Source organism: Notolabrus celidotus, chromosome 7, assembly GCF_009762535.1.
Source record: "Notolabrus celidotus isolate fNotCel1 chromosome 7, fNotCel1.pri, whole genome shotgun sequence".
Taxonomy (NCBI): Eukaryota; Metazoa; Chordata; class Actinopteri; order Labriformes; family Labridae; genus Notolabrus; species Notolabrus celidotus.
In genome coordinates this window covers 3,796,683-3,817,339 of record NC_048278.1, presented here as the reverse complement: position 1 = coordinate 3,817,339, position 20,657 = coordinate 3,796,683, and the positions used below count along the sequence as shown (strand labels likewise).

At 42.7% G+C, this 20,657-nt stretch overlaps 2 protein-coding genes across 2 annotated transcripts in view; one reads left to right on the top strand and one right to left on the bottom strand.

Annotated features, from left to right (window-relative positions):
• prkcaa (protein kinase C, alpha, a) overlaps nt 1-20,657 on the top strand; it is a 174,936-nt gene that overhangs the window by 121,135 nt on the left and 33,144 nt on the right. The window contains exons 11-13 of the mRNA XM_034688503.1: nt 1,698-1,789; nt 1,921-1,983; nt 2,122-2,260. Coding sequence (XP_034544394.1) covers nt 1,698-1,789; nt 1,921-1,983; nt 2,122-2,260 — 294 coding nt within the window. The remainder of the gene's footprint in view (nt 1-1,697; nt 1,790-1,920; nt 1,984-2,121; nt 2,261-20,657) is intronic.
• On the bottom strand, nt 11,683-16,072 carry LOC117816301 (tropomyosin-like). The gene is made up of 12 exons (XM_034688504.1): nt 15,993-16,072; nt 15,802-15,879; nt 15,613-15,696; nt 15,445-15,528; nt 15,198-15,302; nt 14,033-14,110; nt 13,805-13,888; nt 13,522-13,626; nt 13,329-13,433; nt 13,119-13,226; nt 12,872-12,997; nt 11,683-12,000 (listed from the first exon to the last, which is right to left on the bottom strand). The coding sequence occupies exons 1-12, from the start codon at nt 16,045-16,047 to the stop codon at nt 11,687-11,689; spliced, it is 1,326 nt and encodes a 441-aa protein (XP_034544395.1). The 5' UTR covers nt 16,048-16,072; the 3' UTR covers nt 11,683-11,686.

Here is a 20,657-nt window from a genome sequence, read left to right as displayed (position 1 = left end):
TACACAATTAAAAGGACACACACATAAAACCTTCAACCTCTAGATTTAAAGGAGCAGGACTTGTCATGTTCACACAAACTCATTCTGTGTCTTAATAGAATAAAGTAAAATAAGATGAAATCATCACCATAATAAATCAGATAAAACATTTAAAAAATAAAATCATTTCCATAAAATAAATAAAATATAATCAGATCAATAAATAAACAAGATAGAATAAAATAAAATAAATAAAATATAATCAGACAAATAAATAAATAAGATAGAATAAAATAAAATAAATACAATATAATCAGATAAATAAATAAATACGATAGAATAAAATAAAATGAATAAAATATAATCAGATAAATAAATAAATAAGATAGAATAAAATAAAATGAATAAAATATAATCAGATAAATAAATAAATAAGATAGAATAAGATAAAATAAATTAAATCACTATTATAAAATAAATTAAATCAAATCAAATGAAAAATAAATAAATAAGATAGAATAAAATAAATGAATTAAAAATGATGCTAAAACAAAGGTCATATTGGTTATGCTGCAGTCTAGGGCTAAAAACATATTACTCCAAATTAATTGCCAGATTAAAAAGGTAAGTGTTTGGTTTACTTTTAAAAACACTTAGAGAGCTCGCCCTTTTAATGTCCAGAGGTAGAGAGTTCAGAGTTTAGGTTCAGGTTCATAAAAACAGAAAGCTCTCTGGCCAAGTAATATCAACAAAAATGGTATTTCAATTCAAAATAAAACCTGACATATATACATTTTTCCATTAGTTTTCTGACTTTCTTTGTTGCCAGATGACTTCTAAGGTTAGTGTTGCAGCAGGTTGATTCATAACATCACAGGAAACACAGACACGTGTGCATGCAGGTAGGCTGATTTTCTGCAGACAAGCTGAATGAAGTATGAAGCAACATTTAATCAGCTCAAGGGACAGTGGATGTCATGAGTCTTTGGCACCTTTATTTTGGGCCACCAACCTCTGTCTTAGGCCACCAACTCTGTTTTCCTCTCCCACTCTGTTCGTCTAAAAGTGAAAGACAATGGTGATTTAACTTTCGAGAAAGCCTCTTTGTTTTAATACCTAACAGAGGCAAAGAGTTCGACTTCTCAGAGAGGTCAAACTGAACTTCAGCAGCTGATTAAAGCTGCAGCATCTGAAGGCAGACAGCATACGTAAGAAGAGGCGGTGTGTTCGTACGTATTCATCCTCACGTCACACTTTAACATCCTTTCATGCGATGAACTCAGTGTGAGGTCAGCGTTCCCTTCAGTCAGGCTCCGCCTCCAGTTGTGATGTTTTTATTTGTGTTGCCATGAAGCGATTTCAAACGCAGCTGGCCGAGGGTCGGGCGAAACTTGTCATGATCTAGAAGGAGCTGGCGCTGCTGGACGAAGAGAACACGTCCTGACAGACGTCTGGGCCGAGCGCTGTCTCCGGCCGTGACGCTCTTTGTTGTGGACTCTGTAGGTCACCTTGTCACGGAGAGTGTAGCAGGGCCGCTGAACAGACTCAGACAGAGAGGGTAGAGGAGGCAATGATGAAGAGTAGATTCACTGTTAGAGAATAGAAATGAAGGAGTGTCGTTCCACTGCTCCTAAGTAAGGATGACATGTTCTCTTCTGTGCCCCGTCCGTCCCTCACCTTCCTCCTCCTCTTTTCTCTCTCTGTGTCTGTGACGACAGGACCGTCTGTACTTTGTCATGGAGTATGTGAACGGAGGAGACCTCATGTACCATATCCAACAAGTGGGCAAGTTCAAGGAGCCCCAGGCAGTGTAAGAACATTTACCCACAGCCTTTTGAAATGGTTGCATTTATTCTGCAGCATTTTAACTTTCCTGCAAAGTTTGATTCGTCTCGTGAAGCTGAAGCTGATCTTCCTCATGTTGTGTGCTTGTTGTTGCAGCTTCTATGCAGCAGAGATCGCTGTTGGTCTCTTCTTCCTGCACGTTAAAGGAATCATCTACAGGTAGAGTATACACAAGCATGTAAACACAGATGTGCTCAATGCTGCTCTTCAGATATAGAGCTGCACTTTAAGTATCCATCAAAACGGTGAAGTCAGCGTCGTCTTTAAAGGTGGTTTCATGTGTTTGGTCTCCCTCAGGGATCTGAAGTTGGACAACGTGATGTTGGACTGTGAGGGACACATAAAGATAGCTGACTTCGGCATGTGCAAAGAGAACATGATTGAGGGAGTGTCCACACGCACCTTCTGCGGCACCCCCGACTACATCGCCCCAGAGGTAAGAGTAAACCTGAGAGGTGTGTGTGTGTGTTTGTTAATGTGTCTGTGCGTGCGTGTCTTGGTGCATGAGGTCGTCTCTGACACTGTCTGGTCTCAGCCTGTGTCGCCCTTGTGCTTCAGATTAAGGTCAGCGCCTCTGGAGAGGCACAAACACACACGTGTGCGAGCGCTCTCTGATGCCGTCAGCATACGAATCAGACCGTCGCCAAAAGGGTCTGAGAGCAGATCCAAGTTTAAAGACAAAAGAGCAAGCTGGGGCCGTAGTGTTCCCCGATGGGATGTTTGTGATGAGCAGTTCCTCCTCTGACTGTTCTTTTTGTTAAAGTCTGCAAATAGGGGGCAATCAAAAGCCATCCATGCCTGTGTCTAATACGATTCAGATATGTAGACTCTCAGCCGGCATGCATGCAAAGAATTGATCACAGAGGGTGCACCAAATCCAGGGTCCTCACTCCTTAAGGCCCTGTTTGCAGAGCCAGAATCCATGAAGTGCTGGATCTGCTGTCAGTGGTTGTTTTGACTTCCAGGTTCTAATCTCTTTAACCTCTGATATTAGAGTAGGGTAGAGTAGAGTTTAACTTTATTGTTCCCGAGGGGCAATTCGCTTTGCAGACAGTAGTCCACACAATACAAAACAAAACAATACACCACACACAACACCGCACAAGACCCACACACTGTCCTCACATAGATCACAGTGGTTACAGATTGTTCAAGAAACCACAGAGTAAAAGACAGTTTGTATCTGTTTGTGCTGCACCTGAAGACTGAACCTTGTCCCAGACGACAGAATCTGAAACTCTTCATGGAAAGAGTGCTGGGGGTCCAGAACTGGCCTTCACCTTGGAGATGGCTCTCACTTTATAAATGTGCTGAACCTCATTAAAAGAGGCACCAGTGATCTTGCAGCACTCCTAAGTTTTTTTTAAAAGCTTATTCTTGTTTTTAATACTGAGGCTGCCAAACCAGGAGATCATAGAAAGAGTTAAAACAGACTCAATAAAAGCAGAATGAAACATTTTCATTAGAGTCAGATCCACGTTAAAACTTTGCAACTTAGCATTAAGTGCAGTTCCAAGATATTTATAATCCTGCACTGCGGCCACTGGCTCACTCTTAATCACACATGAGGTGGGGCAGAAGAAGAAGAAGAAGAAGGGAGGGGCCTACTCATCTGGAAATCAATAAACATCTCCTTGGTTTTGACCACATTAATTTGGAGGAAGGATCGGTCCCCCCTGTGCACACAGGTATTAAGGAATTCTTCATTGATGCATGAACATCTCCAGCAGGAGGCCATATGACTGGGCTGTCATCTTATCCTTTACGTTACGTTACGTTACGTGTTGTTGTTTCAGTTTTGTTTGGTGATAATGAAGAGAAAATACAAATCAGGTACAAGAAGAGCAAGAAAACTAAAAACAGATACTTTAATGTTGTGCTCCTCTCACTTCACATCTTCCATCTCATCTTGTTCACGACCCTTTTAAAGAAAACAGTCTTTATGATCATGGATCACGGCTTGCACATTTCTATTTAGTAGACTCTCCACCAGAAGATGCTGTTGAGAAGCTCTGCTCGTTTCGTACTTTGTAATCTAAATTAGCGGTGGATCTTCACAAAGCATTTCTTATTACCAACGTCATGGAACAAGCATATCCATACCTGACTGTGCTGCATATGTCCCTGATGACGTTTCAGCCGTCTGAGGCTCATTAGGAACTATTTAAGCTCATGCAGGAATGAGGCCAAACTGTCCCTCCTCACGTGGCTTTGTGTTTGCTGAGATAAAAACACAGACAAGGACAAGGTGGTAAGCTGATTTCTCACCATGAAGGAGAGAATACCAATTTAAAAAATCAACTGCTGGTCGTTTTGTAGTACTTTAGGCTTTAGATACATTTACAAGGAACAAGCATTCTGCAGAAATAAGAAGAGTTATAAATTAGAAGACAAACACTCTCACTGACTGAGCTGTTAAAGCAAGCGATAACATTTGCAGAACAACCAAATCAGCTGCTCAAAACAAGCTACAAACCAGGGAATGTACCTGTAATTCATCCCCATTATGCGCCTCTTACTCTGTTTCCCCGTACAGTAAAGCAGAGTACAGTTTATCTTTATGTACTGATGCAGTTTGTCCTCCTCTAAAGCAGTGATCAGATAGAGAGAGAGAGAGCTGAGGTATTGATTCTCTGACTGACTGTTAGGTCAATTCCTCCCCGCGGACACCAGGTGAGCATGCTGGGACTGCTCAGACTCGGCCTGACGCTAATGCACATTCCTGGGACGACACAGCGTGAGGGCAGAGGCGGTGCACACATCTAATGTCAGCACACACACACACACTTGATGTCACACAGTCACATGTGTGCAGTCAATTGTGCATACATGGGCGGATATCAGTCTCAAAGCGGAGGCTGACCTTAAAGTCTGGGTGACATTTTCAGAGATAATCGGGAACGCTGCTCTTCATCGCTCGTGTCAGAATGATCAACTTTGAGTTTATTCTCTGGCTCAATCTGACCCCCAGGGTTGGACTGATTCTTCTTATAATTCACTTTTATTGGTCTCTTTATTCATTGCTCTGCAGTGATTCAGTCTGATGTGAGTGTATCTGGAGTCTGTGCAGGAGGACAAACCTTTCACCTTCATTTACTCATCCGATATTCTGCACAGGAAAGTGTACAAGCTATCTGCTCAGAGTCAGACATGCATGTTTTGTCAGAACTTAAGCATCCATCTACATCCTGGCTCTTGCACTGATGATGGTCAGGTCATCATTGGCATACAGCCACTTTTTTTTTGCCTTTATCTAGGACGTGGAAGTAAAGTGATAGAGATTGTAATATACCCCACATTTATACGATGACACACAGGAACAAGAATATTAGAAGAGCAGTTTAACTTCCTGACCTTTGGCGAGGCGACTGGATGAAAACGGCTCCCGAGGGTGTCTTTAAACAAAGCCTACTGTACTGAGGAAGGAAAATTCTCCTGGACTCCAGTGTTTTTATGTTTCTATGAGATCCTTTATTGAGGCCACGATGAGCATGGATGTGTCGGTGAACAATGCACAAACCTGCACACAAGCTCACGGCTCTGTCAGACCAGGAAACATCTCTGTTACCTCTTTTTGACCAACACAAACCGGGTTGTATTTCCGGGCTGCTTCGGAGCTGGTTGAACTCGCGAACCAACACGGCACCCATTTGTTTTTCCGCCTGCTCGAGCCCGTGGAAGAGGTACCTGATGACGTCAGATTTACGTGACCGCTTTTCCCAGCAGGACTAGCGCGAACTTTCCCTCACAACTACAACGATGGCGGACACCAGCAGCCTGTCTCCTCGGCCGTCCGCTGCTTTGCCTTGGAATCCATTAGTCTCTTTTATTTTTCCGCTGCAGGACAATGGAGGAAACACGTTAGGTTTGTGTTTTTGATCATAGCAACCTTGCCCCTCACCCCTGATGGTTCTAGACCAGCAAAGAGTTGGAGCCGCTCTGGAACCGGTTTTCCAAGTTTCCACGAGATATGAAAAAACGGTCCTCAATTGAGAGCCGGTTTCGAACCGGCCCTGAAACTGCCTCGGTTGAAAAGGGGTGTATGTAGCGGTGGTTGTCCTCGGGGTTGTCAGCACATGTCACAGAAGCAGCGTTGCTCCTGCTGCTCGTCTGCACACACACACGTACACGTACACACACACACACACACACACACACACACACACACACACACACACACACACACACACACACACACAAATCCACTTGCCATTTTTTGCCTTGTTTACTTTGACCCATTTAGCCAGTCATTGGCTGCTCCTGTCTGGGAGGAACGCTCACACTAATGTAAGTTTACACCTCAGTGACTCCAACACGGGGAGGAAGAGATAGCGAGGAAGAGAGAGATGGAACAAAAGTGCGACATGAGGTAATAACTGAAAGAAAAAAGAGAAGGAGGGGAGGAGTGAAGATGGAGAGACTGAATTCAAAGGTGACGGAGCGGCGTAATGATGGTCTTAGCCACTTTCCAGGAGAGCATCTGAGGATATTGAGCTGTCTGACACGGCCCGTTTCCCTCTACGCCCTAGTTGGTCGCAACTGCACCGTGGCGTTGGTGTCTTTTCATTTCGTCCCTTCCTCTGTGGTGCCAAGGTGATAGAGTACACGTTAACACATAAGTCATCATACTGTTACCTGGCGGATCTTTATAAATATCATCATACTTTCAGTTTAGTGTTTTATTTTCTGGGTTTTCCGTTTACTCTGCAAACATTTTGTAGCCGGATGATGCCTGTAGCTGCTCCTCATTAGTCCTCACACTTTGAGCATTAGAAACATCAACCCTGAGTCATAATCTCGCCACATGTTTACGCGGTGGCACCTCCGACTTTCACTCCTCTAACCAGTCATCGAAAACTGGAGCCAGCGTTTGCAGATCAGAGCTATTTGTGGTTCTACAAACTCACACCAGCCCCATCTAGACACGTGAGAAAGAGTCAGCAGAGGGAAGAAGAAGGTGGGAAAATAAAGTGAGAACTAAACTGTAAATGAGAGAGAGATGAGGAGAGAGAGATGAGGAGAGAGAGAACAAACTGGAGAAACTTTAGAAAGTCTCTACGTCAGATGATGAACAGAATCAGAGGAATGTAATCTCTTCCTTCTTCAGACTCTTTACATAAAGGTTGATGTTCCTCTTTGCCTCCAGCCTCCTGCAGGGCTCCATATGGATGTTTTTTCCTCTCTGATGTAATTAGTCAACACATTATCCTATAAGTGCATGCTACAACAATGCACTTTCCCCCCTGGTGCTTTTTAACGAACATCATTAATGTCAATACTCAACTGTGAACAGCTTCACTTAGCACGCAACGAAATATTTTATAACGCAACTGCACATGGATCATATGCACCCGTGAGCCTGTTATACGTCTATATTTAAAAGAGTGAGTATAGAGTTAGTTCAGGGAGGCCATGAAGTGAAGCTTGGACTACAGAACATCAGCTGCTCTCAACATCAGCTTCATCCTGCCTTCTCTTCACGCTTCCTCTCCTCCACCCCAGCTCCTCCTTCCTGCTGTGTCTGATTTTACCAGTGTCATATGTATCGTCACTGATGCTCGCTCTGTTCTGTACCCCAGGGGTCTTTGCTTCTGTTCTCCCTGCCTTGTAATCTCATGAATGCACATGAAACAGAGGGGAGGTGTGCTCTTCTCGCCTCAGGCTTTGGCATTCCAAGTTAGCACATGGAAGGGCCCTGAAACGAACTATGCCCGCTCTGTTCTGTATCCAATGAGGTTTCTGCTGCTGTTCTCCCTGCCTTGGCTTGTCATGGATGCAAAGAGAGAGGAGGTGTGCTCTTCCAAATTCAAGCTTTGGCATTCAATGTAGGAACATAGAAGAGCAGGAAGTTCCAAGAAACAAACCATGTCCGGTCTGTTCTGTATCCAGTAGGATCTTTGCTGCTGTTCTCCCTGCCTTATAATCTCATGTATGCACATGAAAGAGAGGGTAGATGTGCTCTCTCCACCTCAAGCTTTGGCATTCCACGTAGGCACATAGAAGGGCAGGAAACTCCAGGAAACAAACTTTGCTCACTCTGTTCTGTATCCAGTGAGGTTTTTGCTGCTGTTCTCCCTGACTTGGTTTTTCATGTATGCTCATGAAAGAGAGGGGAGGTGTGCTCCCCCCACCTAAAGCATTCAACGTAGGCACATGGAAGGGCAGAGAGCTCACAGAACAGAGCCATGCCACCAACTTATTGCATGAAAATATCCAATAAGTTGTGATCAGTTGTCGTCTGAACTATTCCTCTTAAAGATATCCTTGTGTTTGTGAGAAAGCACGCTGTAACTGCTCACTAACCCCTGGGCGTCTCTCGTTCACTCTTCTATTAATTTTAAATGAATTTAGACTCTGCAAACTGCAGGAAATCAAAACGATGCTCCTTCAATAGTGTGCGACAGAGTGATTAACTTCATACGCTTGATTTGACCTCATGGGTCGGACGCACGGCGGTGGTTGTGAGCTGCAGGGTTGAAACATACTGACATGGCTTTCCTTTATCTCTCTACGGACGACAAGGTTTGCAGGATTAGAGGATGGTACTTGGGTTTGTTTTTGTGTGTGTTTTTGTGTGTGTGTGTGTGTGTGTGTGTGTGTGTGTGTGTGTGTGTGTGTGAGAGAGAGAGAGAGAGAGCCTCAAATAGCTCGCAGTCTGATCCACAACTGTCATGTAGCATTAGGCCTAATGGGGGAGAAATGTCTGCAGCATTTCTTATGCACATGCACACACAAGCACCTACAGATATAAACACAGACACACAGACACACAGATATACACGCACACACACACACACACACACACACACACACACACACACACACACACACACACACACACACACATAGACGCACACACAAAGATGTTTAAACCACAAAAAACAGATAAACACAAACACACACGGTGACCTAAAACATACTTCAGCTCAAAAGAACAAATATATTCAGAGTGACATTAAGATGAATGCACACATGTAAACCTCTTTACTACTTACTGCACACACACACACACACATATACACACACACACACACACACACACACACACACACACACACACACACACACACACAAACACGTGTTTTCTCCAGTGAATCAGCAGAGCTTTGCTGACCCGAGGCTTTCATACAATAACATGAAGAATAAAACAGAGAAGGTCAAGCGCAGGTCATGCTCGTGTCTTTTCATCCTCTGTGACCTTGCAGATGAAGACAGTGATTTAAGGTTTGATCAGTGTGACGCTAACATCAAATCAAACACTCTGCGCTGATAAATGAGTCAAGAGCTCCAGCTCAACATTCAACACGCTGGTTTAAAGGCAGGAAGGTCATCATGCCTGAAACTGTAAATGTCCACTGGTGGTTGCGCAGAGAGGCGATGGGTGGCAAGGTCAGTGAGTCACAGTGGCGTCACGTTAGCTCCGCGCCATGCAGGATGGCCTGAAACTGATCTAAACAGTCGCCTTCGCTGAACTGTACTCTTCCTTTCTGCCCTCTTTTTCCCCTTTCTATATTTTTCTGCCACAACCTCTCTGACTCTGAATCAGCCTCCTCCTCCTCCTCCTCCTCCTCCTCCTCCTCCTCCTCCTCCTCCTCCTCCTCCTCCTCAGACTTTGAAGTCTGCTGCTTTTGTTCCTCCTTCACAGCAGGTAGTGACAGCCAGGAGACACAAAGATGGTGACGGTGAAATGAACGCTCTCAGGAGTTATAACTCTGTGTCTAGACTCTTTATATGATGTTTGTCTGCAAAACAATGAAAGCATGCTAACAATGAAAACATATATCCATTGTTATTAAGCTGTAAAGGTTTGGCACCCACACTTGAGTGAATAAGTTTTATCTAACATCGGCTGAGATTGTTAGAAAATGAAGCTAAGACAGACAAATATCTGAAGAGTTTATTTACAAAAACAGATAACTTACTTTTAAAAAATGTAAAAAACGTTTCAAAACACACATTTTCTTTTACTAGCTTCAGGTATTGAAGTTGGGTGGCTTTTATTAAGTCAAAATGACATTACTTATTCAAGGTATCTTATTTTAGATGCAAACACATCTAAATGTAACTTTATTACAAATTTATATTGAAAATTATTATATTTTTTGAAAATGTATAAAAAACAGAGATGTCTGTTTTTGCAAATTAACTCTTCTCTGCACCCTAAAATTTTGTGTCAGTTCTTGCCATAGTCTATGATATAATAGTTAGGTGGATAGGTGTAGAGAAAAGGGAGGACTGAAGTGGTCAGTAGGCTTGGGTACGAGAACCGGTTGTACATATCTGAGATTTGTGTGTTTGATATGGCATGTGTGCTTCAGTTCCGCTTCTCGGTTCCTAACAGCGACATAAATCTGTCAGGATTAAACCTCAGTGAGAGATTTGCAGTCCACGGAAAGTTTGACTTATCTGCCAGGACCTACTGAGTCACTGTCACACTACATAACTTGTGACGCAGCACGCCAACAAATAATAGCCAAACATAAGTAGGACTTTGGTGTTGCACCAGACGGTGGTCACACCTCCTTTCTGAACATGTTCCTGTCAGGGAATCAATCAACAGCTGTTAGGATTCATCCACCTGGAGCTCAAAATGTAGAAATACAAACTTTAAATGAAGCTAATGCAGAAGTGTTAAGAACTGCAGTTCCTTGAGTGTCCACCAGAGACTGGCTGCAGAAACACCAGAAGCCACATACACAACCATTCAAAGAGCTGATCTTTAGAGCAGAAATAAACACGTTTAACTCATTATTTTTGAAGATGTTAAACTTACAATTTTTGCCCAAATAAGGGCATGGCTGATTTGATTGACAGGCGGGAACACTGTGGCTGTTAGCAAGAAGGCTAAAGGCCCGCCTCTTTACCTCACACTAGCTCGACAGCAGTTAGGTTGAGTTCAGCATTTCCAATAAGGCACCCGCCAACAATCGGCTTCAAAACAGCGCTCAGGAACAGATGGGTGATCTGTTGATAGAGTCCTGATAGAGTGTCTCTAGCATCACATAAAGGAAATGTGTCTTCACTCATTGATTTCCACTCCATTAAACTCCCTTCCTTTAGCACTCCCTCTGTTTTCCCACAACTCCAGCTGACCTGAGGTCGGCCAAACTGACCTGATGTGTGGACCTGCTTCCCAAGCTTAAAGCCTTCGTTTCACATGGTTTTATAGACTGTGGCACAGGTGTTAAAGAAATGAGCAGAGATGTTTTATCAAAATTTGAATGAGGTCTATTTCAAGCTAAATAGAGCAAGTTTCAGTTTCAGCAGGAAGATTGCGTAAACTGTGTGCAGCTGAGGTGAAAGCCTGTTTTCTGAGTGTGCAGCAGCTGTCAGGTCAGACAGAAGGTTGGCGTGTTTCTTGCAGAAAGGGGATTTAAACAGGCATGCTCTGGGATTTCACACAGAGGTTTCCCTCACTCTAGAGTCTTTGACCCTCAGGCTAATTAAAACACTGAAGACAGATGAAAGATGGCGGCTTCTCCCCCATGCTTCCTCCTACCTCCTGACCGGGGAGCAGGGCAAAGCCGAGGATTAAGACTGAGCGCTTCTCCCCGTCCCCAGGCACCATGTTGTCTTCCATGCACAATCAGAATCAGAAGCCTTGAACACTTTTTCTCATGCATGTAATCGTCATTTGAACACCGAGCTGTCACTCTGCGTTATAGTCTCATTTTGATTCAGTGTCATGGTTTGACCTCTTAAAGCTTCAACACATTCACTACAGGAGAGATAATTACAAACAACAGACACTGGATAAAGCTCAGTGTGTTTGACATTGAGGCAAAAGCAGATGATGAGTTTATTTCTTACAAAATTAAAGATTCTTTATTCAAACATTTTAAAGAAATCAACACTTTTAAAGTTACACAGTGGTTTCAGGGACATCACCTGGTGTACTGTACAGCAGAATACCAGTGAAGGTACAGAGGTTGCGCTCGCTGTCTGCCCAGACCCAGGACTTTGCTTCCATGCGCACATCGACCTGGTCTCCTCTCTGCAGAAGCAGCACCGCCCCGTTGGAGCCATTATCGGTAATGTCAGAGACGGTTGGGTGCTCCGCCGTGCCAACAATCACCTCATTGTTTTTGTGCAAGATTAAAAATCCAGGGTTTTCTCCATTAGCGTGAGAGTAGAAGGTAAAGTGGTAGACCCCGCTGACTGGAGCTGTGAACACTCCTGAAACAAGAGGATGGGTCATTTCAGAGAGTGGGCGAGATCAGGAGGTAGAAAAGGTGTTAACAGGAAGTCAAACACTGAAAGTAAAAGCTTTGAGTTCTTGTTAACACAGTACCTACGTACTCAGGTGCCAGTCGGTTGCAGGTCCTGCATAAGGAAAATAACAAATTCACCGCCGCAGGCTGAAATGTCTCTACTTTATGGGGAGTGAACGAACTCTCTCGCCAGTCACTTCCCAATGTTCGCCCTTCACCAAACCTGAGAGAGCTACTGGTGTAGGAATCATGATGGGCGAACCCAAGGAAACAACTGGTGGAGGAAGCGTGATGGGAAAACCTGAGGAAGTGTCTTGCGGAGAAGTGTGATGGACAAAACCGAGGAAGCAACCAGTAGAGGAAGCATGATGGCGAAGCTTGGGAACGACTGGCGGAAGAAGAGGGATGGTCTACCTAAGGAAGAGACTTGTGGAGGAAGCATGATTGGAAGTGTTATGGGCAAGGCTGATGAATTGACTGCTGGAGGTAGCGTGACAGGGGAACCTTATGAAGCAACTGGTGGATGAATCATGGTGGTGAACCTGATTAGGTGACGGGCAGAGGAAGCGTTATGGGGGAACAGGGGGAAGCAACTGGAGGAGGAAGAGTGATGTCTGAACCTCAGGAAGCGACTGGCATGTTCACAATAAAGTCACAGTGAAGTCATTTCAGCGCCTGGTGTTCAGTTAACTATTTTCCTTTTGGTCCTTATATTAGAGATAACAAGAGTTTAGCCATTTTCCAAAACGGACTAAATCAAATGTTTGTGCCTTTAAGACCCACACGAGAAAAACAAGGTAGATGTTGAACAATCATTGACTCGACAGAGAGGTCACCTGTGGTGGGATCATAGCTGTCTCCTATGTTGGTGATGACTTTCTTGTAGATGAGCGTGGTCTCTGTTTCGAACGGCCCAATGAACTCTTGATTCTCCTCCAGAGCCACGGTGAACGCCACTTTATCTGTCAGAGGCAAAAGACAGCTTATTTTGTTGCTCTGATTCAGCTGTTGTTGGATAAAGAAGCCCACAAAGGAGAGCCAAAGCTTGTATATCATTAATATATATGTAAGAAATGTATTCACCATCAGTCATTGTTGCCTTCACCTCCTCCACCGCTGCAGCAGTTTGCTCAACTTTATCTTCAAGCTCCTTTTGGAGAGTTTGACTCGTTTCCAGTTTGGCTTCCAGCTCTGTCATAAAAACATATCAAACCAGTATCAAACCAGTATCAAACCAGTTGCTGATGCTGTCAGATTTTCATTCTTTAACATTTAATTCCATCTTGAGCTCACCTTTATCTGCTGCTCTTAGTGCCTCCATGTCGGCCTCTGTTTGTTCCAGCTCTGTCTTCATCTCCTGGCTCAGACTCTCAGCTGCTTTCAGTCTGGCGTCCAAATCTGGGAAAGATTAGAAACAGTATGGACACCGTGATTTACATTACTATGAGCTCTGAGCTGATTTGATGGAAGCTGTTATTTTTCTTACCTTGATTTATTTTCTCCAGTTTTTCCATTTTGGTTTCAGTAACTTCAACACGTTCGTTCATCTTCTTCACTAACCCCTCACCGGCTTCCACTCTGGACCCGAGCTCTAGAAGATTTGAGATGAAGGCAGAACTGTCTTATATTAGCCCTCTGTTCTGAAGCCCAGGGGTCTTTGCTGCTGCTCTGCCTGCCTTGGATAGAGCCATACCACCAAATTGAACTTATTGCATGCAGATGAATTAATAATTTTGACGAGTGGTCCTGACTGAAGTAGGATTATTTACCTTGATCAGCCGTCTGCAGTGCTCTCACGTCTGACTCCACATCTCTAAACTTCCCTCCCAGCTCTGTCAGTCTGATGTTCAGCTCTGTTTGTAAAAACAAAGGAAACTAAATACTGCATTGTTCTTTCGTCAGTGTGTTCTAAATCCTGAATGTAATTAGATGAGCTAAGAGAGGAAGAAGAAAACGACTTCACTCCGTGTGAATAATTGACTCTTTTGTTGTGTTACCTCTGCTTTCCTTCTGCAGTTGCTCCACTCGAGTGTTTTGGCCTTCGATATCGCTGGCATTCAGTCTGGCCTCCAGCTCTGCTCAGTGAAGATGAGAGATTGATGAGGAGTATTCAAAAAACAAAACAAAGTCAACAAAAACAAAGAAATGTTGGATCAGAGGAATTATAGATAACATCAAAAACTGAAATCACATAAAGAATGAAAACGGGTGCAGCTTGAATGAAGAGTTGACCAAAGGGTGGCCATTTTTCTTGGCCATCATGCTCAGGGAGGTGTACTGAAGTACTTTTACAATGTCATATTGGTTTGTTTCAACAATTGGCATATGACAAACTGTAGTTATGCAACCTCTCAGTCGATCTGCAACTACAAGTCCTGCATGTTTTTAGCACAGCACTGTTAGCTAGCGTAGGCTGCTATAATCAAGGGCTGTGTCTTAAATCAGTGCTCACTGTACAGTGCACTATCAAGGGAATACAACAGTGGATTCACTGTATCCCACAATGCATTGTGAAAAGTAGTGTGCAGCTGATGGTCACTAGCCAAGCAATACAGTACATTGTTGACTTTGGTGAAAATGAAGTAACAATGATGTCATTATCAGCGTCCAAAGAGTTTTTTTATTGGGTCTATAAGCTAACCTTATAGTCCACTTCATTAAACTCACTGGTTGGGAGTAGGGAGTAGTCTAGACTTGAAATTTTGGACCTAGCCTTTGAATTAAACTCTCTTCAGTTGTTGCACTGACACGAGAAAGACGCTGCCGTTAGCTTAAAAGTGTCCCAATGCTAGCGATAGCTATTGTCTAATCAAAGATGCTGTTAATACTTAAATTGTGGCCTGATGTTACTCCAGCTGTTCAGGATCTGTTAGAGTCAAAGTTGTTTATCAACCATGAAGTGATCAATGAAGTTGAATACTTGTGTAGGTCCTACATAAATAGTGCTTTAGGGAGAAATACTGCCCCCTTGTGGCACTTATTTGTAACAACAAATTACAGTTTGGCTGATAATCCACAGAAATGCATTAAAAGTGACTGAAATGGTGCAACAACACCTGGCAAGAACAAGATGTTGATGACAGAATTAAATGTGTCATGTTTTTATATTGACCGTACTTTTTGTTGACCAACCAGGACTTATTTCACTTTTTTAATTCTCACCTTGATCCACAGTCTTCAGCGCCTCCACTTGTTTCTCAGTGTCTTCCAGTCGGTTATTCAGTTTCATGTGTACACCCTCACTGGCCTCCAGTTTGAACTCAATCTCTGACGGATTAAAGATGAAAGGAAACACATGCTGACTTTATCAAGGTCTGGCACAAAATATAATTCACATTATGTTTTGGATTTTAAGAAAAGTTATGATTATCTTCAGCAGACTGTAATGATGTACAGATCGCTTACATACCCAGAACGTCCACCTGTATTTGGGACAGCAGGTTTCTGTGCGTCTCTGTCTGGACGTCAGTGGCGTTCAGTCTGGTCTCCAGCTCTGGTCGATACATCAGGGAGGAAAATAAAAATCTTGTAAATATATGACTGTCCATAAAAACACACTGAGGAGTAGTTTATGTACCTTGATCAGCAGCCTGCAGGGACTTCACTTCAGCGTCTGTCTCTCCAAGCTTATTCTGCACTTCAGTCGTTCTTGTCTTCAACTCTGCTCGTTAAAGAAATGAGGTGAAACATTCTGCAAGACATCAGATCTGCAGAAAATGAAAAATCATGAGGTGGGATGAGAACAAAGTCCAGACGGCCGATCTACCTTCACTGTCCTTCTGCAGTTTTTCCACTTTCTTTCTCTGACCCTTCAAATCAGCAGCCGTCAGTTTGGCCTCCAGGTCTGCACAAAGAGATGAAGACAAAGAGGAAACAGACTGAAAATTAAAGGAGGAAGCGTTTGTGCATTTTGTTGTTTGTAGACAGAAGATTAATTTCTGTGAACAGCTTACTCACCTGTATATTGGTGCACGACTCGCTGCATCTGGTTTCTGTGCTCCTCGACTTGCATCTCAATGACTCTCAGTCTGCCCTCGTGCCCTGGATCAATCAATCAATCAATTTTATTCATTAGGCACCAAATCACAACTAACGTTCTCCTCAGACTCTTTCCAAACAGAGCAGGTCTAGACCGTACTCTATGTTCTATTATTAACAAAGACCCAACATCAAGACAGGATCAGATCCAGTCCCATCTTACAGACAGGACTCAGTCTGATCTCATCTTAATCCACCATGAGCAGAGCACTTTGCAGCATTTAACAAGTTACAGTGGCAAGGACAAACTTCCTTTAACAGGCAGAAAACATCCTGCAAGAATGTGAAAACATCCTTCTTTCAAAGTGACAGCCATTAGTCCCCTCAGCTCCTGAACACTAACAGTGTTTTTAAAAGAAGAAGAGTTCCAGCAGAGCGAAAACACGACCCTGACCCAGCTCCTCTGAAATGTGTCGCTGCAATCAAATTCATCACTGGTGCAAAACCCTCCAGAAAGAATTTAATGTTCTTCCTCAAATCTAATAAGATGTATTCTGGCGATTTATTATTATTACATGGTTTTAAATGTTCACTTTGATAAGAGAATGGAGTGTGTATCTCTAAGAACACAATATATCACCTTATGTTAGCTGTGAGTCATGAGAGATGTACCTGTATACCCTTTCTTTAGTGCATCCACCTGCTCCCAAAGTTCCAGAATCAGGATCCAATCCACCACCAGCAGAGACCTTTGTTCTGCACATTTTATCAAATGGACAAACGATGCAGCATGAGCGAGCACAGAACTTTAAATGATGATACATTAAGTCAGTGAAGGTTTAAGGATGAGCATCCTGCACATACCCTGTGTTCCCTGAAGTTGCACCAGTTGCTCTTTGGTGCGTTGCAGCTCATTTCTCTGCTCATCCAGAGCAGTCATCATCTCTCTGAGCAGAGTGAGACTGTCTGCTGCAGCGAGCTCATCCTCAGTGAGTGTTGGAGCAGTGAGCCGCTGTCCCAGGACGCTCGCCTCAGAGAGGCAGCAGCCAAGCAGGACGAGTAAAACAGACCTCATCTCTGAGGTCTGCAGAGCGGTGGATGTCTGCAGGGGTCAGACAGGCGGGCTTTTAAGAGTCAGGGAGCGTGTGAAAGGTTACGCAAGGGTTGTATGTTGTTGACATGTAGTTGGTCACCTAACGGTCATGAAACATGGAGACTAGAAAGGGTCAAGGTTGGAGGGTTGTGATAAGAGGCTCAAAAAATGATGGGAAAAGTTACATATTAGTCCTTTAAAATGTGGACCGATGACACCTATCTTCTGAAGCTGTAGGAACTCCTCTTGTTCCTTGAGGCTCGTTGTTTTGGATGCTGTGTTTCAATCAGGTGACATAATACGAAGAGCGAGACAGACATCCTGAGGTGGAGGTCAGGGAGACGTTCATCCTTCAGACCCTGATTGTGTGAATTAAAGTCCCTTAAGAAGCTGACTTTTTAAAGTTACATAATACATCTTGGCTACCTAATGTGCGTGCATTAGTTACACAACATGTCAACATGAATTAGCACACTTACACTGAGATCTGTAAAGTAAGGATTCACAACACTGCCTGCACATAACTGATCTGCAGCTTTAACCATAAACTACCACATGGCACTGATTAACTTTGATCAGATCATCAGAAAGAAGTTAGGCTGATACGTTGATTTGCTTATGGTGGGAAAGAAAGACGAGATATAGCAATGGGAGAAAAGGCAGGAGAGCTGAAGTCTACAAATGCGTTAAAAACTGCAGTTTATCGAGTGTCCACTGGAGGCTGGCTGCAGAAACACCAGAAACCACATACACACCCATTCAAAAAGACAATCTTTACAGCAGAAATAAACTGGTTCAAAAAACAGTTAAGGTCTGAGTAGCTTGTTTTTTTTCTCAACAAACACTGTACAGGCTTTTCGGTAATTTCAAAGATTTTAAATTGTTAGCGTAAAGGCTAAAGGCTAAAGGCCCGCCTCTTTACCTCATACTCGTCAACAGCAGTTTGGTTGAGTTCAGCATTTCCAATATGGCTCCCACCAACGATCGGCTTCAGAAACAGATGGTTGATGTTACCGTTACTATGTCTATTTTTTACACAGCCTTTGGTGCAAAGTTTTTATTCTTATTTACCATGCATGTGTCAAAGTTGAACAAAGAAGACCGACCCAGACAGGAAGTCAGGTACGGCATATACCATGCGCTCAATTTCAGAATAAAACACCTTGCACAGACTCTCGATTATTCATCAGATCATAAATAAGAAATACTTTTATTATTACAAATGTTTAGACCTTAACTTTGTCTGAAGGTAACAGCACAACAGAATAGAACATATTTATCAATATTGAACACATTTAAACCTGCAAAAAATGAAATGTTATAGTTCCATAGCAATGCAATTTCTGCGTCTGCAGCTCACCCGCTCACGGTGACATTTAGAGGTACATAACATGTAAGTCTGGGCACATGCTGGACTCTGTGTTAGAGGGTAAACACGTGGATGCACTGAGAGTCCAGCCGGCTCCCATCAGCCCCCAGGACAGCATCATTACAACGGAGAGCAGAGCTGGAGGAGTGTGTGTCTGCCTCTGTGTGTTTTTGTGCATATAGAGAGGTCAGGTGTTAGACGCTGAGGTTATGTGGTGTTTCTATGAAGTGAAGATCTCGTTTCCTGCTTCTAAAATTAACACTCGCTTCCCCGTGAGCCTGAGTTGCATATATTCACTGTTGCACAAACTATTGTGTAGTGAGAGGATGCAGAGAAGGATGTGTGACATGTTACAGTGTGTGTCTTCTGGCTGGTGTGAACGGGGTCAGAGTGGGTGAAAGCTCTGACCTCAGCCAAAGTCAGAGAAGGCCGCAGGAAATCTTTCAGTCACGAGAGGAAATGTCACATTCACAGAGGCTTCCTCGTGGGGGTTATACGCTCATGATTTTTAAAATCTTCACTTCTTGTGTCTTTATTTTTCCTTTAAATGTGCCAAACTTTAACTTAAGTGTTGACTGTATTATTGCATATATAGATCAACTTTATCAGGAAGTGCAAGGGTTTAAAGACAGGATGTAGATGTGACCAATCCTTACACTTGAACTTTCCTGAACCCATAAAATATGAAATATTAAGGTCATAAACGTTTGAACGAAACCAACATGAATGTGAAGACAGCCTCTCCAAATACACAAACCCCTGTCAGACAGAGTTTCATCCTTGGTGCCTCCACTGTTGTTTGAGAGTGAGTGTACTGTTATGTGAAGAGTCTGAACTGTGACGGTTATTCCCAGCATCCCATCTCCTCGTCTGAACCGTGGCAGAAGTTATTGTTGCAGGTTTTCTTAAATTTGTGTCATTCAGGGGTCATCCAGAACTGCTGTTTGTTGGAGTCAAATCAAAGTTTGAAAAGCATTAAAGCATGGCAGCCTCTGTGTTTGTCTCTCTGTGTTTGTCTCTTGTTTGTCTCTTTTTGTATCTATTGTACAGCTTCTGCTGTCTTTTTAAATGTGCTTTATAATGTGCTTTATAAATAAATTTGACTTGACTTAACTGTGGGAGGAGACTCTCTTTATGTGCAGATACAAGACTACACACTGCACCTTTAAATACCACACACTGCAGCTTTAATTACTACACACTGTACCTTTAAATACTACATACTGTACCTTTAAACACTACACACTGCAGCTTAAAGTACTACACAATGTACCTTTTAAATACGACACACTGTATCTTTAAATACATCACACTGCACCTTTAAATACATCACACTGTACCTTTAATTACTACACAGTACCTTTAAATACCACACACTGTACTTTTAATTACTACACACTGCACCTTTAAATACCACACACTGTACCTTTAAACACTACACACTGCAGCTTTAAGTACTACACACTACATTTTAAACACTACACACTGTACCTTTAAATACTACACACTGTACCTTTAAACAATACACACTGTACCTTTAAACACTACACACTGTACCTTTAAACAATACACACTGTACCTTTAAACACTACACACTGCAGCTTAAAGTACTACACAATGTACCTTTTAAATACGACACACTGTATCTTTAAATACATCACACTGCACCTTTAAATACCACACACTGTACCTTTAATTACTACACACTGTACTTTAAATACCACACACTGTACCTTTAAATACTATACACTGTACCTTTAAACACTACACACTGCAGCTTTAAGTACTACACACTACATTTTAAACACTACACACTGTACCTTTAAGTACTACACACTGTACCTTTAAATACTACACACTGTACCTTTAAACACTACACACTGTACCTTTAAACACTACACACTGCAGCTTAAAGCACTACAGAATGTACCTTTTAAATACTACACACTGTACCTTTAAATACTACACTGTATCTTTAAATACCACACACTACCTTTAATTACTACACACTGTACCTTTAAATAATACACTGCACCTTTAAATACCACACACTACCTTTAATTACTACACACTGTACCTTTAAATACTACACACTGTACCTTTAAATACTACACTGCACCTTTAAATACCACACACTACCTTTAATTACTACACACTATACCTTTTAAATACTACACACTGT